This window comes from Struthio camelus, chromosome 3 (genome assembly GCF_040807025.1).
Source record: "Struthio camelus isolate bStrCam1 chromosome 3, bStrCam1.hap1, whole genome shotgun sequence".
Classification (NCBI taxonomy): domain Eukaryota; kingdom Metazoa; phylum Chordata; class Aves; order Struthioniformes; family Struthionidae; genus Struthio; species Struthio camelus.
In genome coordinates this window covers 124,941,655-124,960,207 of record NC_090944.1, presented here as the reverse complement: position 1 = coordinate 124,960,207, position 18,553 = coordinate 124,941,655, and the positions used below count along the sequence as shown (strand labels likewise).

The following is an 18,553-nucleotide window of genomic DNA, read 5'->3' as shown; positions in this document are numbered from 1 at the left end:
TAAAGCCCATTCTCTGAGTAACAAATGCAAGTTCCTTCCATTACAAGTGGCACCATGTGCTTTGTTCTGTAGCCTTGGGGGGGGGGGGGGGAAGGCATCTTTACCTGATCGCTTAAAGAGTAGGTTTGAAACAGCGAGGAGCTTTGCCTTGCTATGGCTTCTGCTCTGGCTGGAAAAAGGAAATCTCCAATGCCCACATTCCAATTCAGCAGTGAATATCTCAGAGCTCTCATAGCAGTGGATGAGTTCAACCCCCCTTTCCCTGTTGTTTTGCAGTGGATGATGATGACCCTGTACTCCTGAAGCAATGCTGTAGAGGAGAGGACGATCAGACCTGCACCAGAATAAGGAAGGCTGTGTCACATCAACTTTTTATGTGTATCGGACTTCCTGGGCTCAGCCCTGCAATCCTTCCTCATATGAAAGTTGCACCTGAAGCAGAGTTGACCTAATGACCATGGACTCGGTGAAATGAAGTTTTGTTAATCGTGTATTTATTTTTTTTTAAGTGTTATTTCATGTTAGACATCCCTTCTGAGAACAGACTGCTGGCTGCCTACTACTATGGGTGCACAGTAGCACACCATGGAGTGTGGCAGCTGAGTCATTAGGATCACCACTTAATGCTCATACTACATCATTATTCTTATAGTATGGTGTACGTTGTGGTAGCGTCCAGAGGCTGTACTTGATGATGGCGCCTTACTGTGTTAAACATCTCTTGAGCTTGGGGAGAGAAACAGTCCCTGCCCTAAGTGGCTTATCTAAAGGAGCAAATCCCAGTTCTGCAGCTGCTAGGCCCATGATATTGGCCAAGGGTCTGTGCCCTTGTGGGGAAGAAAGGGTAGAGACTATCTGAATAAATAGTGGAAACTGGGTGCGTAATTATGGACAGTGTTAAAGAACGTTAGAAGTGGGACTACTTGCATGAAACACCTTGTTAGAGAGTTGCTTGGTATATCTACCTGTAGGACCTTTTTTCACTTTCTTACCATTTAGCTATTTGGGCTGGAAATTTCCACGCTAAATGCCTGCTGCAGATTGCGATTTTGACTTTTCCGGGTTCCTGTGAGCAGGACGCTTGTCTCTTATCCAGTGCATGGTCTAGTCGACACTGAATGAAACAGGGCTCCTGTGAGACCAATCATGTAACAAAGGACCATACCCTAACACTTCTGTAGGAAGGAATTAATATTAAGTTTGCATAGGCAGCCTTCCCTGTGGCTTTTTAAAAAAAATTTTAGTGTTTAATCTCATAAATGTCCTTTTGGGGTGTGTGTGAGGACTGAGGAGGAAGAGTGTGGATTATAGGTAAACACCAGTAAAAGCCTGAGTTCAGATATGGGCTCTCCACTGCATTGAAGTTTGTACAACAATAGGAGCATATTTGGAGAGAGAGCCCATCCTCGTATAATCATTCCCAGTCATTTAAACAATTAAAATGACAGTCTGCTCTTTATTCCCTAGCACAGTCTGTTTCTAAACAGCATTATGTTCATACTGGTTTTATGAGAAGTGCTTTTGTTAGAACCAGATAGATATGTTTGTACTTGTTCTGATTATAGCAGATGATATGTCTATCATGAGTGGCCTGCTGCGGTGTCACTGGGGCCACAGGGGCTCAGGTCTGTGAGGCAGGGCAGGTTAGGGGCAGCAGGGACTGCCAGGGCCCTTGAGTACAGATACTGCAGCACGGCTGTCTTGCAAAGCTCCTAAGGAGGCTCTGTTAGCAATTCCTGTCATAAAGCACGTGCCCTCTCCCAACTGTCATGCCTCCGCTTCCGTTTGTGACTTGCAGCTGAACGTGATGGTGCAAACTAAATTAGCCTGATTTAATTTGCACTCAGTTCAGCGGGGGATGTTACAAACCTTGGTTTACTGTGTGCAAGAACCACACTGGAAGAACTGAAAGGGCTGTTAAAGGGGAGCGCAGGTCTTGCTCTTTCAGTGCACTCTGAGCAGATGGTCCCTGGCATCTACATGTATTGCCCTGGGTGGCTGAGGTGTCTGTGTAGTTGTAGAGAGTTCCCAGCTGGGCTGGGCATGATGGGATGGACAAACTGTCATTCCCACCAGGGTTGGTTACACAGTTTGTGTCATCAGGTGAGCAAGAATTATTGAAGGCTGACAGTATGCTGGACTGCTGGATGCTGGTCATAATTTAAATAGCCTCTGCCATAGGCTGTATGGGAAATCATGGTGCAGGACACCCATTTTCAAATGGCAGTTCATTTTAATGTTGTACATATTTTTTTATATCAGATTTTGTACTTATTTACTTCATACCTATTTAATGCAGAGTAATGTAATTGCGAGGAGATTATTTTGCTATTGATTATTCGATTCAGGAAAGGAACAGAATTCATCTATGTCATGAATCACTAAACATGTGTAGCAGTAAACTTTATTGAGCCATGTGACTTGCTGTTACAGAATTGTAAAGAATGCTTTACTGGAATGATTATACCAACCCATGTACAATTCAAGCTGAATTAGCTGGTTCACAATAAAATGTTTTGGCAAGGGCCCCTACTCGGACACTGTAATGCTTTTATATTGCTAACAGAGTAACATTTTCTGGGCAATTCTAAAGATATATTACGCCTCATTTACAATATGCATTGTAGAAAAATGATCTAAAAGACTGCCAAAAGATGCATTCATATGTAACCACAGCAGTTATAGAGATGCTGAGCTTTGCAGCGGGTGCTATTGCTCTAGCAGAAATCAAAGAGAAGCGAGGCTATGGCTTAGGCTTAGAACTGCTAATAAAGGCCCTTTCAGGAAAAGACTGGTGCGAATAACATGAATAGCAAATAATGGCTGGAATGCATAAGACCGGCTGGATGATCGGATATTCTCGAAGAGTAAGACTGAGCTGAAATTGAAAGGGACTAATTGACCCTTTGCAAACATAATGTGCATCTTGTGGTAGCGAGCTCTAGCTACATATCCTGTGTGAATTTGAGGTCCCTTGGAGGTGCCTGGTGCACGCATACAGGGTAGAGTAGCCCGTCAGCCTCACCACAGATATTTTGCCTGGTGCAGTACTTCTGTCCGGACTGGAACAGGCTAGGCTCTACTCTCAAGCCTAACCGTATTCAAAAAGGGGCTAACACTTAGATGAATGACTCGTGTCTGGGGCTGTCACATGAAACATGTTTCTCCCACAGCTCTTCACTGATACCTAGACAGCTGGCTTCAGGCAAAAGGGGAAGAGTTGTCCTCTGGGGACAAATTACCCCATGGCAAGTTACAGCAAGATGACTGGGTTCCTACCCTAGGACAGCTAGCATCAACGACCCTTGAAGAGAGACCGGTTCAGGTTTGACGTCCCTCTATTTCTGTCTCTGGGCAATCAGCTACGATTTGAAGCTCTAAGCAGCATTCACACGCTGCACTGTGGCTTTCCATCTGAGGTCTCATCTCTCATTTTCACCATTTTTACAGTGGGGCTAATAATGCTTCCGCTTTACTTAGGTGAAGCGTTTAGATGCATGTTAAGATCCTTTACTGGGAGGTATGGTATTCATCCAAGTAACTACCACACAAGCGACCATCATAGCTGGCCAAGCTGTGCCAACAGCCTGACTATATCATGAGATGCTCTGGGTAGAACAAATAACTTTTTTTCTGGCTTTGATTACTGAGCAGTAGTTTTAATCCTAACCCACAAAAGGAATCACTAAATAGCAAGCTGCTATTGCAGTCAAGCCACGTGAGTGAGGAGTTTGAGGCTCTTTGGAGGAAAAGCCTGTTTCCTAGGGGGAGGCAGCTCTTGGCCCCTGAGCAGAGCAGGTGCAAGGTCTTTCAGCAGCACGCTGCTTTGTAAAGGCCACTGAGGTGAATGAAGAGGTAAAGTGGGAACACGGACTCAAACCCACTTCCAAATCCAAGTGTTCACCAGTTCCTGCTCACCACCCTCTGCTCTCCTGCTTCTCTGTCATACGACAGGATTCAAATGATTTCAAAAATTGTAAGTGTTGGATCCTTTTTATTTCCTCCATAGGCTGTGGGCTTTTCAGCCCAAAGAAGGAGGGGCTAGGAGACTCTTCTCCAGGCATCGGTTCCTGTGAACTCTCCCTGAGTGCAATCCCACGCTCCTTTGTGGAAGAGAGGTGACAGGCAGGAATTTCCCACAGGTGTGACATTCACATCCAGACTCAGAAGAGTTAAGGAAAAAAATCCCCTCTGTTATTCTGTACTTTGCCACAGCGCTGAGGGGATGGAGACCACATCCCCACAGTGCTGGCTGCTGTGCGACCTGGAGAGCCATCTACTTAGAAAAGCAGGAAGAAGTACTTTTGCACTGTTCAAAGAGCATGATTTGTCTCTGCGATTCGCCTGGGATTCTGCAGTCAAGGCCTGGTTTGAACCTCAGTCTCCTAAAGCCCAGCCCATAAGCAGTGCTTCTTTCACACTGGCATACAGTAACACAAGTTATGGTCCTATCCTAAGGCATGTGGGTTGGCAAGGAGCAGTGACCACTGGGGAGTTTTCCTGTACCTCATTGTGTGTGTGTGTGTGTACGCACCCCACCTAACACACGCACCCCATGCCTCCTTCTTCAGAAACTGTTGAAATATTGCGCTACAAAAGGAGGGGAAAAAGAAGACTTTTCTCCTCTCCCTGCTCCGTGAGCAGCTCCTCACAAAATTAAATGTTAACAATTGCCTTCGCCTTTCCTTCCTGCTGTTTCTTACACTGGATTAGACCTGAAAAGCAGTATCACCAAGCTTGAAGTTCAATTTATCAGTGCGGTCAGGACTGATTTGTTACACTACCTGTTCTGGGGAAATGAATGTCTCCATTGCTCTCCCCTCCAATCCAAGCAGATCTTTGTTTTGCTCAGATCATCTATGCAGTGTCAGAAGCAGGCGTTCCACAGGTAAAGGACAAAACCCTACAAAATCCTGACTAAAATCCAGTCTGGCAGTGCCAGAGATTGATGCCACTTGCAAAGCACCCACTTGGCATTACGGTGACTGCAGATACCAGGGAGAAACAATGTTCCTTTGTTGGGTTTCTGTCCTACTTTTTCGTTGAATAAGTAGTGAAAAGTGTCATTAAAAAAAAGACTGTTGGGTGAATTACAGTTCCTCTTTATCATTAACAACATTACAGCTGGACAGTCAGCTGGGTCCTTGGAGCCCAAATTCATAGTAAGAGTCAGGTTGAAAATAAAGTTTTTTGTACACATTTTCAACTGATCTGTGAGACAGTTGAACTGTCTCTGACTTTGTTGCTGCTGTTGAGGGGAAGAAGTTTTTTCTAGGAAATTGTGCAGCTGTCATCAAACACAAGGACTCTGCATTAAGAAAGCATGCAGTTAAAAATTGATTTTTTTTTAGTGAAACTCATTGTAATGGAAAATGTACAGCTAACCATATATGAATATGGGATTTACATTCTCATATTCAAAGGGCCCAGAATGTAGATTGATATGAAGAGTCATATTTTAAAAGGATCCTATCTTTTTCTAACAAGCCAGGTATGCAGCTCTTGTTAAGAGGTGAGCACTCTGCAGAAACAGGTGTGGAGATCCTCAGTTTCCTACGAATATGACTAAGAGAACAATATCTATAGCTCATGCTCATTAAATGAGACGAAATGAAAGGAGTAGTTGCTCTAAAGTAGGTTTTTTTTTTTTTCCTCAGCTAAAAGCAGGATTTCTTTCTTTCTTATAAATTTGCTGCAGCTAGACATAAACCACTTATTGCTTGAAAGAAGCTCTGCGTTGTTGAAGAGTTGAAACCCAGGCATGAGAAATTGGGTCTTAAGCAATCCCGACTTGCGTCCTTTTTTGGTGGCAGCTCTGATCCTGCGTTTTCTCTGGGTGGCAGCAGCAGGACCCTCTGCTGCGGATGCTAAAGGCTGGCTTTCGAGGGGAAAGCTGGAGTTATGCCTGGGATAGTCTCTTCCTTCCCTCTGACCATTCAAAACCAAAGCATTAGTTAGGAATACCGCGCTAGCAATTCAGGCCCTGCTGGCCGCAGCGCTTTTGAGCACGCAGTGAGCAGACCACAGCCAGAGCCAGCAAAGGGGTTTGCGGCGTGGGCCATGGAAACCTGAATGGCAACACTGGCCACGCCTGAGTTAGGGCCAGATCTTTTATTCAGGCCCTCCGGACCATTCTGGACACGTATATGAAAACACAATATATGACAACGATTAAGTTGCTCAAGTTACAGAGAAGAGGCAACACGAAATCTCGCATCCAGAGCAATGTAGCCGTATTGTGCTTTCTTTTAGAAGGAAAAATAAAACAAACTTGACATCACACAGTCTTCCTACCTGCTCCTTAATCTTGCACACATCTCAGAGGAGCCATAACTCTATTTTTAAAAACACCTACTCTTAGGACACTGATGCACAGTGTCAACAGATTAAAGTTGTAGGGCTGGGCTGTTACCACCCCCTGTCAGTCCAAAAGGGTTTACTAACTCCAGCTTTCCAGGCTGACACCTGAAGTCACGTAGGAACTGATTCACGTCGGACCATGCGTCTGACCACAGCAGCAGGGTCTGACCACATCCATGAGAGCAGTGGGGCAGAAGTTTGGGGGGTTTCATTTTAACCTGCAACCATGCCTGTCAGAGTCCTTCTTTTGAAGACGACATGATGCCCGTGTGGAGCATGTCTGCTCTGGCTAACTTCTACCAGCATTATGATAATTGCCTTTTCGTAGAGCCCCAGCTCATCCTCCAGGATTGCAGGAAACTGTGAGCCCAACCTCCCAAAGGTCAGGAGGAAAATTCAGGCAGTAGAAATAACCCTGAGCATCTTAAAAGTAGCTTGGTTTGAACTTAGGCTGGCATTCCTGAAAAATTAATATGTCCTCTACAGATTGCTCTTCTGCTCCCTGTGCAGGGCAGGATGTGAATGCAAGGCTTGGGCACTTCACAGTCTCCATCACCTGGATCAGTGTTTTCCAGTTTGCAGAGGTTTCCAACGAATTTAATTGCTGAGTTTTGCAGGGCTTTAATTATATCAAATACAAAAAGAAAAAGGATGCTATATCAAACTAAGGCATGTAAAGAATTTGGGGACTGAATTAACAAAGAAAGTAATTCATATGCTGCAAGAATAAATTGCTGAGAGGAGCAGAAGGGACCCCTATTTCTTCTCCATCCTTTGATTTTTAGTGGTGCACCAGTTATTTGGGAATATAAAATCACAGGAGAAATTCAGTGGAAAGGCCATGTGGGGGTGCCATTCCTCAACACTACCTTTTACATTATGTAAAAAGGTGGCAAAGCATTTGAAGAGTATCAAAGAATTTCTATTCGCTCCAACCACCTGCAGCAGCTGAAGTGAGCTGAAGGACTCCACAGCTCCCATGTTGCCTTGTTGAATAAAGCAAAAATTTGCACTGCAAACTTGTCTCTGGAGGTACTACTGCAGCAATAAATCAAGCCTGTTACACTGTAAAGCAGATATATATCCTTTCTCAAATTATTTGCTGCTCTTTAAAGCGGCTAGAAGCAACAGCTCCTCAGCTGGACCATATCATTGCTTATGAAAGTGAGAATCAGCTGAGGATGTTGCCCTTGATGACTTGGCCCATAAGAAGAGTTCCCTCTCTAAACCCTGTGAGAGATGAGAGTTTCCTTCTTCCAGCAGGGCTGCTTTCTTGGTGGCTATGCTGAGTGTGTGCTTCCCTTTGCAGGAGCTGAGATGGTTCCTCTGCAGGAGGTGAGGTTGCACAGGGTGAGCTTTGTCCCCTGTGTCTGTCCCTGTTTCTCCCTGACCTGATAACTCCAGGCTGGGGGTTGTTGCTACTGCTGGGCTGAGACTGGGTGGTGCCAGGCTGTGTGGGGGCAGTGCAGAGACATGCAGGGACCTGACCCTGTCCTTGTGCCCAGGGGGAAAAGAAGGAAAGGGATCCCTCCTCCTGAGCTAGGCTTTACATGTATCCCTCTAAAACCAGAAACAGTTCCTCTGTTTCTCCTGGGTTTGCTGAACTGGAAAGATTAAATGCTACTCTCTCTCTAGAGGTGTTTTAGTGGCAGCCAAAGCCAGGCATCCAAGGGAAACTTCACTGTTCCCTGGCCTGGGGGGAGTCTGTGAGCTCCAGCAAAACAGGCTGGTGCAAAACACATAGCCACGTGTGCCAATGAAGATAATTTGATAAAGGTGGGCTGAGCATACTCAATGTGTAAGACCCTGACTAAGTGTTTACTTCTACATATAGCTTAGTTCTAGGTCTTTAGACAAGACTTAATCTTTTTTTATAAACAAATACACATTCATTTACATGAATAATCCACACTTCTTATGCAAATCATTTCCCTACTGCTGTTTCTACTGAGAATAATATTCAGTATAATTACCACATTTATTTAGTGAATATATTTACACAGGGTAGCTCTCTGTCTGTGAATGCTCCTCACCAGAGAGGCCCAAAGAGCAACAGGGGAGCCCAAGCTGTCACTCATGTGCACTTTCTACTTTCTATTTTTGTTCTGATAAAGTGTTTTCGGGACCATTTGAGATGCCTTGGTGAGAGCAGAAGGATGTCAGCATCCTGTCTTGGTCCCGGGGAGAGCACCTGCTGCTAATGGAAGGCAGCTCTCCCCCCACTATCAGACTGCTGTTTGAGCCTGAGCTAACTGTAATGAGGGAAGACACTCGGAATAATAACTTTCCTTTGGGTGTAAGGCTACCCTAATTTTTTGTGTGTTTAAGTTGGTAATTGCCATGGAGTTTGAAAATCTTCCAGGTTTTACCACTCTTAATTATGTTCTCATGCATATGCATCATCTGCTTGTGTGCTCATTACTGCGAGGAGATCTGAACCCAAAACACTGGGACCGCTTTCTCCAATTATCTCTCGTACACAGTGTTTCCTGTGCAATACTCCCTCCTAGGTGGGGTAGCCCAATCTGTTTGGAACGTGTCCTGCCGTCCTGAGCAAACTTGGCTCTGCACTGAAAGGAAGATGCATTTTGTTCTTCACATGGCCTGCCATGGTTGATCTACCCGGACTCCTCCCTTGCTCATAGCACCATATGTTGAAATGTTTATCCAGTGGAAGTTATTATGGTGTCCTAATAGAAAGTATTTCAGCTTTCTAGAACCCCGATCACCTCTTTACCTGCTTTGTTTGCATCTATTGATTGTTCCGGCTCAATGAGAGCGTCCGGGACTAACAGATGCCAATAGTTTTGAATACATTATTGAAGTGATATGTGGGGAGGTAAAAAAATAATGCTGTTGTGCTCCGAGCATGTTCTTGCTCAATATCAGCAGAAATAAATGTGTGGAATTGAATATAACTTTGTTTTCTAAACAGCAGTCCTGACTTTTTTTTTTCCTGCCGGTGGAAAATCAAGCTGCTGCTCTTTTCTAACCAATACAATGGTTTTGTGATAGAAAATGACATGTTAATTCTCCTGAACATGTCATGGGCAGATCTGTAGCACAGTATATGCTTTCCTGCTGGAGAACACCATGACTATTGTATAAAGATCTGCATGGAGCAAGCCTAGACCTTGGGGTTATATTTCCTGAACAGAGTAACTGCTTGCTTTTAACTACTTTTTCCCGGCAGATAAGGAGTTAGTTGTCAGCACCTTGGAGCACGTCCTTTGAAAATAGGAGATGGTCTGATGGAATATAAATCACTCAGTACTTGTGGCTTTTGATTGCATATGGAATAAATGTCTATTTCTAGACACTTCTTAAGATTTTAGTCATATTATTTAGAGAAGTCAGATGGTTTGTGGCTCATTCTCTTCAGTTCTGGATCCCCTGAGAGATGGGAGGGATGAATAGTCAAGAATTTTTCTATGTGAAATTTCCTAGGAGGAAGATGAGGGTAAAACTTGGCATCCAACTGTGAAAACACTCCTTCCCACAAAAAGCCTGGTGCAACATTGCTTATTGCCAGCTGTGTTAATGGATGCCTAGACTCTGCTTGGCATTGGGCCACACTTGTATATTACAGAAGTAGAGATTTGCCTCTGAAGTCTGCTTAACACCTGCACGCAAAAGGACAGAAGCATTAAAGGTGATTTAGGGACAATGTGTTATTTTGGCTAATGTTTTCTCTAACTGATCACCCAACTTGGTCTTTATTCTGGTGTGAACGTCACCTGTTGAAACTGCAATTGCTGTCCCGAATGTCTCGGGGACACAGTCTTGCAGCTGGATAAAAGGACTCATTTAACATATTCAGTGTAACAGGTTTGATCCGAGTTCTGGCCAGGCTCTCAGCTTTGCTGTAGCGGTCAGCAGTGTCAGTGTGCAGGACCACTGGTGAGGACCACTCTCTAGGAGCCCGACTCCTTGGGAGGCAGCTGAGCCCTACTCTTCCCCCATGTGCTATAGTGCCACAGGAGCGTGGGAACCTCCCCTGCAGCACCCAGAGCTGTGCTGAGGCCTGCAGGGTGCCCAGCACCTTACAGGCTTGCTGCCAGCAGCAAAGTTTCACCTGCCCTTGGCTAGGCTATGCTGGTTTGCCTGTCGAACACTTGCTGTAACTTCCTTCTTCCTCTCAAATGCTGCTGTTTTCCTGGAGATTTGCCATGGCCATCACTGGTGGCTGTTACCTTGGCCTAGGGCTAGACTGCTTTTTTTAGTGTTTGGTAAGGAGACAAGCTATCTAGGGAGTCAGTGGCCATCACCTCTCCATGGGCTCTCTCCAGAAAGTGGTTGTGCTTCAAAAGAGACTATCCATCACTGGAGATGTGGGGACAGGTTCAGCGTCCTCCCTATGTGTCCAAGTCAGACTAGAGTCCCTTGCCAACCACGTCCCACCGTGGCCGGGGTGGCTGGGGGAGCTCCTTGCTCAGGCCCAGCAGCACTGCTCTAGTTTGCCATCCCTGATATCTGAAAGGTGTGTACCAGCAGGAGAATGGCACCTGTGCTGTTTCGCCTCTCCCAACTGTTTTTTTAGGGAGAAACTGCCTTCTCAAAGGACAGCAGGACCCTTAGCTGCGTTGTGGCAATAAACTACAAAAGCAGGGCTGGTCAAAGGAAGCAACTGGTGAACAGTCCTGAAGGTGGTCACAGCCAAAATGCACTGCCTACTGGATCTGTGCTCCTTAATACATCTGCTGGCCACATGCTGAAGTAAAGGTGTCTCCCTTTGAACCTCCCCATGCTCTGGCACTTGCTCCCACACCTGCTTGTATTGGTACTGTCCCCATACCTGGAAATGCAGGGAGCTAGCAGAAAGGCTGTATCTTAAACAGAAAAACTTGTCCTTCAGTGAACGGACACAGTGTAAGTAGTGGCCATTTGATTGCAGTTGCTAAAGATGTGCAAGTTATGTGTTGCAAAGATGTGGTAGGTGAGAACCCGTCTTCCCCACACATGTACATATATCTTATTATGGTGAAGTCCTTGCATTTATCCCCACAGTGAGAGCTCAGCACTACCTCTTTAATGCCACACAAGCTAGACTGAAAGCGGGAGTCTGGCTTGTAGGAACTGCAGATGAAGGCCTGGATGTGTGCTTGTCCCCATCTAGCTGGGGAACAGCTCGTGTTCCTGCAGCTGACTTGATGAGAACTTCAATTAACAAATGCTATTAAAGCAGTTCTCCTTTTTATTTTATTTTTTTTTATGTGTAGCACCTCCTGACAGCTTAAACCTTTAATTAACTGGAGATGATGGTGGAAAGTTTGCTAGAGAAGAACGCTCGTGTTTTAATTAAAAGAGAAAAAAGGCCCTTTAAAGTTAAGGGGAAAAGATCTGCTTGCAAAGCCAATAGCAGTGGTAAAAAGCCCTCAGCAATTCCTCCATTTGCCTTTCTGATTCTAACAGTGGGAGAGGATATGCGAAAGTGATATGATTGCCCTAGCGGAGAAGGCGAATGCTTTACAGCCTCACATTTGACTCTCCTGTTTAGGCTGCAGATGTAGGACCAGCTATGATTCTGTCCCCTCGGTGAGGGGAAGGAGATGGCCAAGTTAAAAGGATTTTTTAAGAACTATTTTTTAAGTTTGAAATTCTCTTGGTATTAGCTCAGAAGACACGTCTAGCGGTTGCAATCTCCTCCATGGGGCACACAGGGAGAGTACTGTACAAAGCATAAGCACTAGTTTTTTGGTGGGACCAGAAGGATGAGTGCCAGGAACGAAGGAAAAAAGCTGCTGTTGCAGCACAGAAGCAAAAGGCTGAACTTACCTTCCACAAAAACAAAGGACAGTCTTCAATGTCTTAGACGGGGGCCTTCACTGAAACTGTCTTTCCAGATGCCCTGTGAACAGGCTCCTCTGGTTGGGGCCAGCAGCATGTGCCTGTCTGCTCTCTGGAGGCCCTGGCTGGCACTTTGGCCCCTGGGTGACACAGGAGAGCTGAAGCGTGCCGATGCTGAGTATGTGTCAAAGCAGCTCTTTGAGAACCACTTGAGATGTGCTCTCCCTCTCCTCCTGACCCTGTTCTCGGCATGGTTAAATTCAGAAAATGTGACATACCTTTTCCATGAGAAGGGAGAGAAATCTACACTTGCCTTCTTTCCCAAGCCTGAGGCAGGGACCGTAACGGCTCTGTGGTCCACTGAATGAAATCTAGTCTTCCTGTGCAGTTGTATCACCATGCTGACCCTCTTAAAGGCAGATCTCTTATTTTTGCAAAAATGAAGAAATTCTTTCTGGTATCATTGCTGCTTCAAGCAGCACCTCTTATGGAAGAGATGTACTGCCATAAACACCAGTGAGACGTGGCCTGCCTTAAACTACTGGCTGTGCCCCAGCTCCTCCTCTGCTGGCTGGGCTCCATGTCCTGAAGGCTCTTCTTCAGCCAGACATTGATGAGGTTGTTCCATGTTGCAATAAGCTGTGGTATTCGGATGGGATTCCCTGGCTTCTCTGTCAGTGGTGGATTTTTTTTTTTTTCTTTGACACTTCTTAAATGTACCTGCTCTCACCCCCCTCCACCTTCAACCTTCCAGAAACAAAATGTCAAACTCCTTATAATCCTTTTGGAGTGGAGGGGTCTCAAAACTGAAACCTCAAGAGTGTTCCTTCTGGAAATAGCGTTGAAATGATCCGGAGCTCTTTGGCAGACCTGATGAAAATGTTCTTGCCATCCTTTAGGGATAGCCTTTCTGCTTGAAACAGTGCAGGGAGTTATTCTCCCCCATTCCTTTTCCTTAAAGGCAGGACTGTGAAGGGCTGTTGCCTGGGGCTGCATTTTGGAAATGGTGTCCCATTTTTTGCTCTCACAAGAGGACTACCTTCCATCAACTTTGCAGTGCTGAAATCAAAAAAGGAGCCTTGCCAAAAACCTGTCAGATTATCACTACCCACTGTTGAACACAGGAGCCCTGCCTTTCTTCCCCACATGCTGCTTAATTCTGTACCTGCTTAGTTACCAATAGAGGTTTCCCTGACTTTTTTTTTTTTTTTTAAAGCTATCCCTGTTTCTACTGCTGCCCTCATACCCATTTCAGAGCAAAATTTGCTTAATGTTATTGACCTCACTTGTAAAGACTTTGAGATCGGCAATGAAAAAAAATAGGGAAAGATATGGATATCAATAATGCAACAGACTATTGCTATTTTTTAAATGGAATTACAGCAAAAGCTTTATGCAACAGTACTTGAAAGTCTATGACTTTAAATAATTCCTAACCTAAAGATTTGTACTCTTGCCTCATTCTTGTTTATGCAGCTATTACTGTTAGTTGCTCAGTACTTTTATCTGTCCCAGCATGCATGCATACACACTCTGCCTCCAGTGGCAGCGGTCAGGAGGAGTATACTTTCTTTGAAATCAAATGCATTGCCAGAGCTCCTCTAATCTCCTGTCTCATCACGGAGCATTTGCACAAAGGAGCCATAAAGCTCTATGAAATGGGGATTTGTATATTCTCACTGTGGTATGGTGGCACCCAATTTCTGCTGGTGTAGCAGTGCCAGCTGGTGCAAGGCAGGGAGGAATAAGGCCTTTGCTAGTTATCTCTCCTTCACACAGCTGGCTGTTTATCACAGTGGCTGAGCCCCTGTCAATAATGCTTTCCCTCAGTAGAGGGAGTTGTTTCTCAATGTAATAAGATAGCATTATCAGATTGCATTTTTGTCAGGTATGTCCTATTTATTACCTTTCCTGTAATCTATTTTGTAATGTATTTCCTTTATATTTTCTATATTTCTCCCTATATTTTGTAATAACTTCCAGTAACAATCTGAACCATGAAAAAAGACAAGGTTTTTAATCCAGCTCTGAATGATAACATCCAGGTGCTTTTATCTGTAAAAGCTTTCTTGCCTCTTGGTGTGGAGCAAGATCTGCTAGGAAAAGCTTACCACCCTCTATAAACATGTCAGTGGGAATGCTGCATTATAGCAGCCAAGGTCACTTAGTCCTAGCTAGGAAAACACCAGGGGATACTTTCTACTTGATGCAAGATGACTTTCTCAGTTGGAAGGTGATTCCTGTCCCAAAGGGGCTGGAATGAAGTAACTGAAAAGTAGCAACCAGCCCATCCCAGCAACAGCTGGGGTGAGCACAAGATATGAAGAAAGCTGAGGCATATGAAAAGCCACCACCAAAGTGCATCAGCTGCTGAAACTTTCTCAGGTGTCTGGTAGGCATGTGGCACAGGTGAGCTTTCAGGAGAAGCAGTAGAGCAACATTTTGATGGGGCCTGCCTCCACCTGCAGGTCTCTAGGTCTGAGAAAAGACATGTGGCAGCACATTAATTGCTGCGACAAGTGAGGCTGTCTGTGGTGGCTCTGGGAAGAGGTGGCATTTTCAGGCTCATGCAGGCCTCCTTCCTGGTGGTTGAGATTGTGGCTCAGCCCCGACTCAGCAGCCTGGGAAGCGGCCTCTTCCCGCAGGGCGAGGGCTTTCCAATTTCTTCCCACGGAGTTAGCTTGGCTCCTGCTTAGCTGCAAGGGCCCTTCTGCCTCGCAGCACCGAGTGTCGCTGGTGTTGTTTTAAAGAAAGTTCGACCGAAGCCTGCCCGTTGGACCTGGATTTCATCATTCAGTTACAGACATTTCAAAGTCAGTTTGCCCTAAAACAAAGAGAGAGAAATGTCCCTTTTTGTGGATGCTAATGAAATTTTTATCTGGGCATCTTTCTGTGAATGTTGGGGCCTGAGAGACATGGATTATATTAGGGGAAAAGGACTTACTGAGCCCTGGAAATAAATCAGAGGAGGACAGAAGATGAAGATCACAAATGATAAATTAACAAGTGACACAAAACAACTGCAGGAAATAATAAAACCAGGAGGAGTGTGTGGGAAAGGCATGGGAGAGATTGTTTACAACATGTGCCTTGGACTTCCCAGCTTTCGACATCTTATCTCCAATTCATTCCATATGTTACTTTATGCATGGGTTCCTGTTTTTATGGGGTGTTGTGCTATAGTTTTTGTACTAACATGAATGACTCACATCTGCTCCAATATGTAATTTACTCTCTAATGTCTTCTGCAAGGGAGAGCTCAGCCTGTGCAATACTTGCTAGTGGTAGGACTGGAAGAGTGGCAAGTCAGGCAGGTGAGCAGGGACAGCCAGGAGATGCAGCTGTTTTCTAGAGTCCTACACTGCTGCCTCTTTTTTTTTTTCCTTCCCCCCAGCACCATCTACAATCCCCATGTCATGCCACCCTATGTGAACAGGCCTTCCTACCCACTGTGTATTCTATGGGGCTGCTGGGGGGGGGGGATAAGAAAAGCACCTTTTTGGGACTGCAATGCTAGCTGAGGGCTGTCGCTGCCGGACTGCTGCCAGAGCTGTGGCTTCTGCTGTGTCCCGAGCTACTGCCAGCATACCAACAGCAGCCCTGCGCCGTGTTGATGATTATGATTTTATTTTTTAAGTGCTCTTGACAGCTCTGGAGATGTACGTCTTCTCTCCCAAATCCAGTAATTAAATTCCACCTACCTGAATTCCCCCTGCTGTTTCAATTGGATAAATTAATCTTCCCGTCATGTCTGAGCCTCCTGTGTGCGCTGTTAAACAGTGGCCCCCCGCCCCGGAGCGGGCTGGGGGGCGACGGGCAAACTTTGCGGTGGCCCCTCGCGCCCGGCCCGGCCCGGGAGAGCGGCCGGGGCCGGGGCCGGTCCGGGGCAGGGCGCTGCTCCGCCACAGCCGGCGGGGAGTGTCTGTCGGTCTGGGGGGTGTCTGTCTGTCGGGGGGGGGGGGGTCCGTGCACTGCACCTTCTGCGCTGCCCTTAGCCAGCAGCTCCAGCCTCCCCTCCTTCCCTCCCCCCCCCCCCCCCCCCGCCCTCGGCGGTGCCTCCTCCTCCTCCTCCTCCTCCTCCCCTGCAGAGCATGCACAGCCCGGGACTCGCATCGCCGCCTCCTCCGGCTCCGCGGCGGGCGGAGCAGCCCCCTCGTCCCCGCGCAGCCTCGGCGAAGGAGCCTCCCGGCCGAGGGGTACCGGTCCCCTCCGCTTCCCCCCTTCCCACCCCCCCCTCCCGCCTCCCCAGTTGGACTTTTTCCACCCCCGACGATGAGGCGGCCGACGCGGCGGCTGGCGCTGTCGCTGCTGGGGGTGCTCTGGATCGCCGCCCTGCTGCTCTTCTTCGGGGCGCGCAGGAAGTTGGAGGCGGCTGGACCCGAGGGGCGCACGGCGGAGGTGAGGGGGCGGCGGGACCCCGAGGGGGCGCACGGCGGGGGCGAGGGGGCGGCCGGACCCCGAGGGGGCGCGCGGCGGGGGCCGGGGCCGTCCCGAGGCGCAGCCCCCCTCGCACCGCCGCCGGGACGAGTTCCCGGTGATTTTTGGGACCCCCCCCCACGTCCTCTCCGCCGCGCACCTCTTAAAAGTTTCTCCCCGTGCCTGGCCGCATCCTTTGCTACCCCTTTCCCGGCGGCAGCTTCCTTCCCGGCTCTGGGCAGCTCCTGCAGCAGGACAAAACTCCCGCTGGGACCGTCGGGGTTTCCCGGCCAGGGGTGCTCGGGGGCTCCTGCGGCCGAGGCGGCAGCCCCGCTGCCCCGGGAGGAAGCGGAGCGCCCCGGCTAACTTTCTGCCTGGTGCACGACCAAAGGGGCAAGAGCTGTGCGCCGCTGCGACCCCGTCAGTCATCCCAGCTGACACCCTGCGGCCCGCTGAGGTGCAGCAGGAGGGATGAGTTCAAGCCCATGCTGACAAACTTTGCTGGTGGCGGAGGCGCGCGAGAGCTTTCTCGGCTGCAGGCCTTATGTGCCGAGGGAGCGGAGGGTCTGACGGAGCGCGTTGTCCCCCTCGCCACGCTCTCAGGCTGGCAGGCTGGTGCCCTCACCCAGGGTGGTGGCTGGCTCCTTTCCCGCTGGGCTGGGCAGAGGGGCATCGTGCAGCCACCGCGCTCCCCAGTGAGCATCTCCAAGGGTACCATCCCATCCACCGCTGGTGGGCAGGACGATCCCCATTTGAAGCGACCCAGGAGCAGGCAGTGTTTAGGTGGTCCAGGTGGCAGTGAAATAGCTGGCAGAGCTGCAGACACGTAGGCTAGGTTAAGTAGCTGCCACTTCACAGGGCTTTTCGTTCTTATTGTCGTCTTGCTTCGTGTTTGAAGACAGGGGCTTAGTGCGAGCAGAAGTGTTTTCCTAGATGTGTTTGCCTGGGCGGAAGAAGGTTGCATGTAGAATTGCACGTTTGTGTCATCTTCGAGACCCCCAGCGTGCACCAGAGTGAAAGCATGGGAGAAATGCAAAGAGCATCTGACTGGGAGCACGAAGTGAAACAAATGAGTTTCGCTGTCCAAATGATGTGAAAAGCAGGAAAGTTACAGGCAGCTTACATTCAAACAAGTTCCCACGTTATTTCTTCTCTAACAGCTGATAGTTTGTCTGAGCCTACCAGCGGGTTAACTTTTAAAAGTACACAGATCAGATTCTGGTCCTAATTATGCTGCTGCTAATCTTGAATAACTGAATCAAGGTTAGGCCCTTGATCGAGGGCCCAGGTCCTGAACTGAAGTCTGCTGATATTAACAGTTATCGCAGGAGAGGAGGGGTACGAACCCTACTAGCCTGGTTTTGTACCAGTGAAACAAAATTAAACATTTGGCCCAAGACTTATGGCATGACATATGACTATTAGCCAGGTCTTCACAGATTATCATATGTATATATATCACCTCTGAAAAAGAATCCAAGACCTTTTCGGGAGAAAAACATCTGAATTCGTAAAGCTTGCTTTGATTTTTTCATGCAGAGGAATTATTGGTTTTCCATGTTTTTTAAATAAGAATGATTGAATAGGTTTTTCAAGCTTTCAAAAATCTCAATTCTGGGAGAGGGGAATGAATCTATGCAATTTCAGGCCAAAAGATAAATAAATATCTACATATTTATTTATTTATTTATTTGGGGGGGGGAGAATAAGTCACTGAAAGCATAATGAAGTGCTTTGTTAACCATAACTATGCTTTTGTGTAAATAGGTTTCTATTGGAACTGCATTCTTAAAAATGGCGATATAAAAACTCCTGTGTTTGACATGATCTACTGTATTCGCCTTCAAACGAACCTTTCTTTTTTTTTTTCAGCAACACTTGCAGCTGAATTGGTTTTTCCTTTTGCAGCCCCTTTTGACTAGCCATAGGTGCTGCTCAGATTTAACGGTCTCCCCATGCTGTCAGATTGCTCCTGCTGTCATGGGCCTGA

At 47.1% G+C, this 18,553-nt stretch overlaps 2 protein-coding genes and 1 long non-coding RNA gene across 3 annotated transcripts in view; 2 read left to right on the top strand and 1 right to left on the bottom strand.

The window, feature by feature from the left end:
- LOC104151395 (calpain-14) overlaps positions 1–5,417 on the top strand; it is a 36,025-nt gene extending 30,608 nt beyond the window's left edge. Inside the window, exon 23 of the mRNA XM_068940114.1 lies at positions 277–5,417. Coding sequence (XP_068796215.1) covers positions 277–303 — 27 coding nt within the window. The 3' untranslated portion in view covers positions 304–5,417. The remainder of the gene's footprint in view (positions 1–276) is intronic.
- LOC138066872 (uncharacterized) overlaps positions 1–16,027 on the bottom strand; it is a 33,864-nt gene extending 17,837 nt beyond the window's left edge. The window contains exons 1-2 of the long non-coding RNA XR_011140482.1: positions 15,849–16,027; positions 12,136–14,971 (exon numbers count right to left, since the gene is read on the bottom strand). This is a non-coding gene — a long non-coding RNA (uncharacterized lncRNA). The remainder of the gene's footprint in view (positions 1–12,135; positions 14,972–15,848) is intronic.
- Positions 16,028–16,255: 228 nt separating this feature from the next.
- The window catches only part of GALNT14 (polypeptide N-acetylgalactosaminyltransferase 14), a 137,759-nt gene continuing 135,461 nt past the window's right edge, over positions 16,256–18,553 (top strand). Inside the window, exon 1 of the mRNA XM_068940113.1 lies at positions 16,256–16,545. Within this exon, the coding sequence (XP_068796214.1) occupies positions 16,420–16,545 (126 nt within the window). The 5' untranslated portion in view covers positions 16,256–16,419. The remainder of the gene's footprint in view (positions 16,546–18,553) is intronic.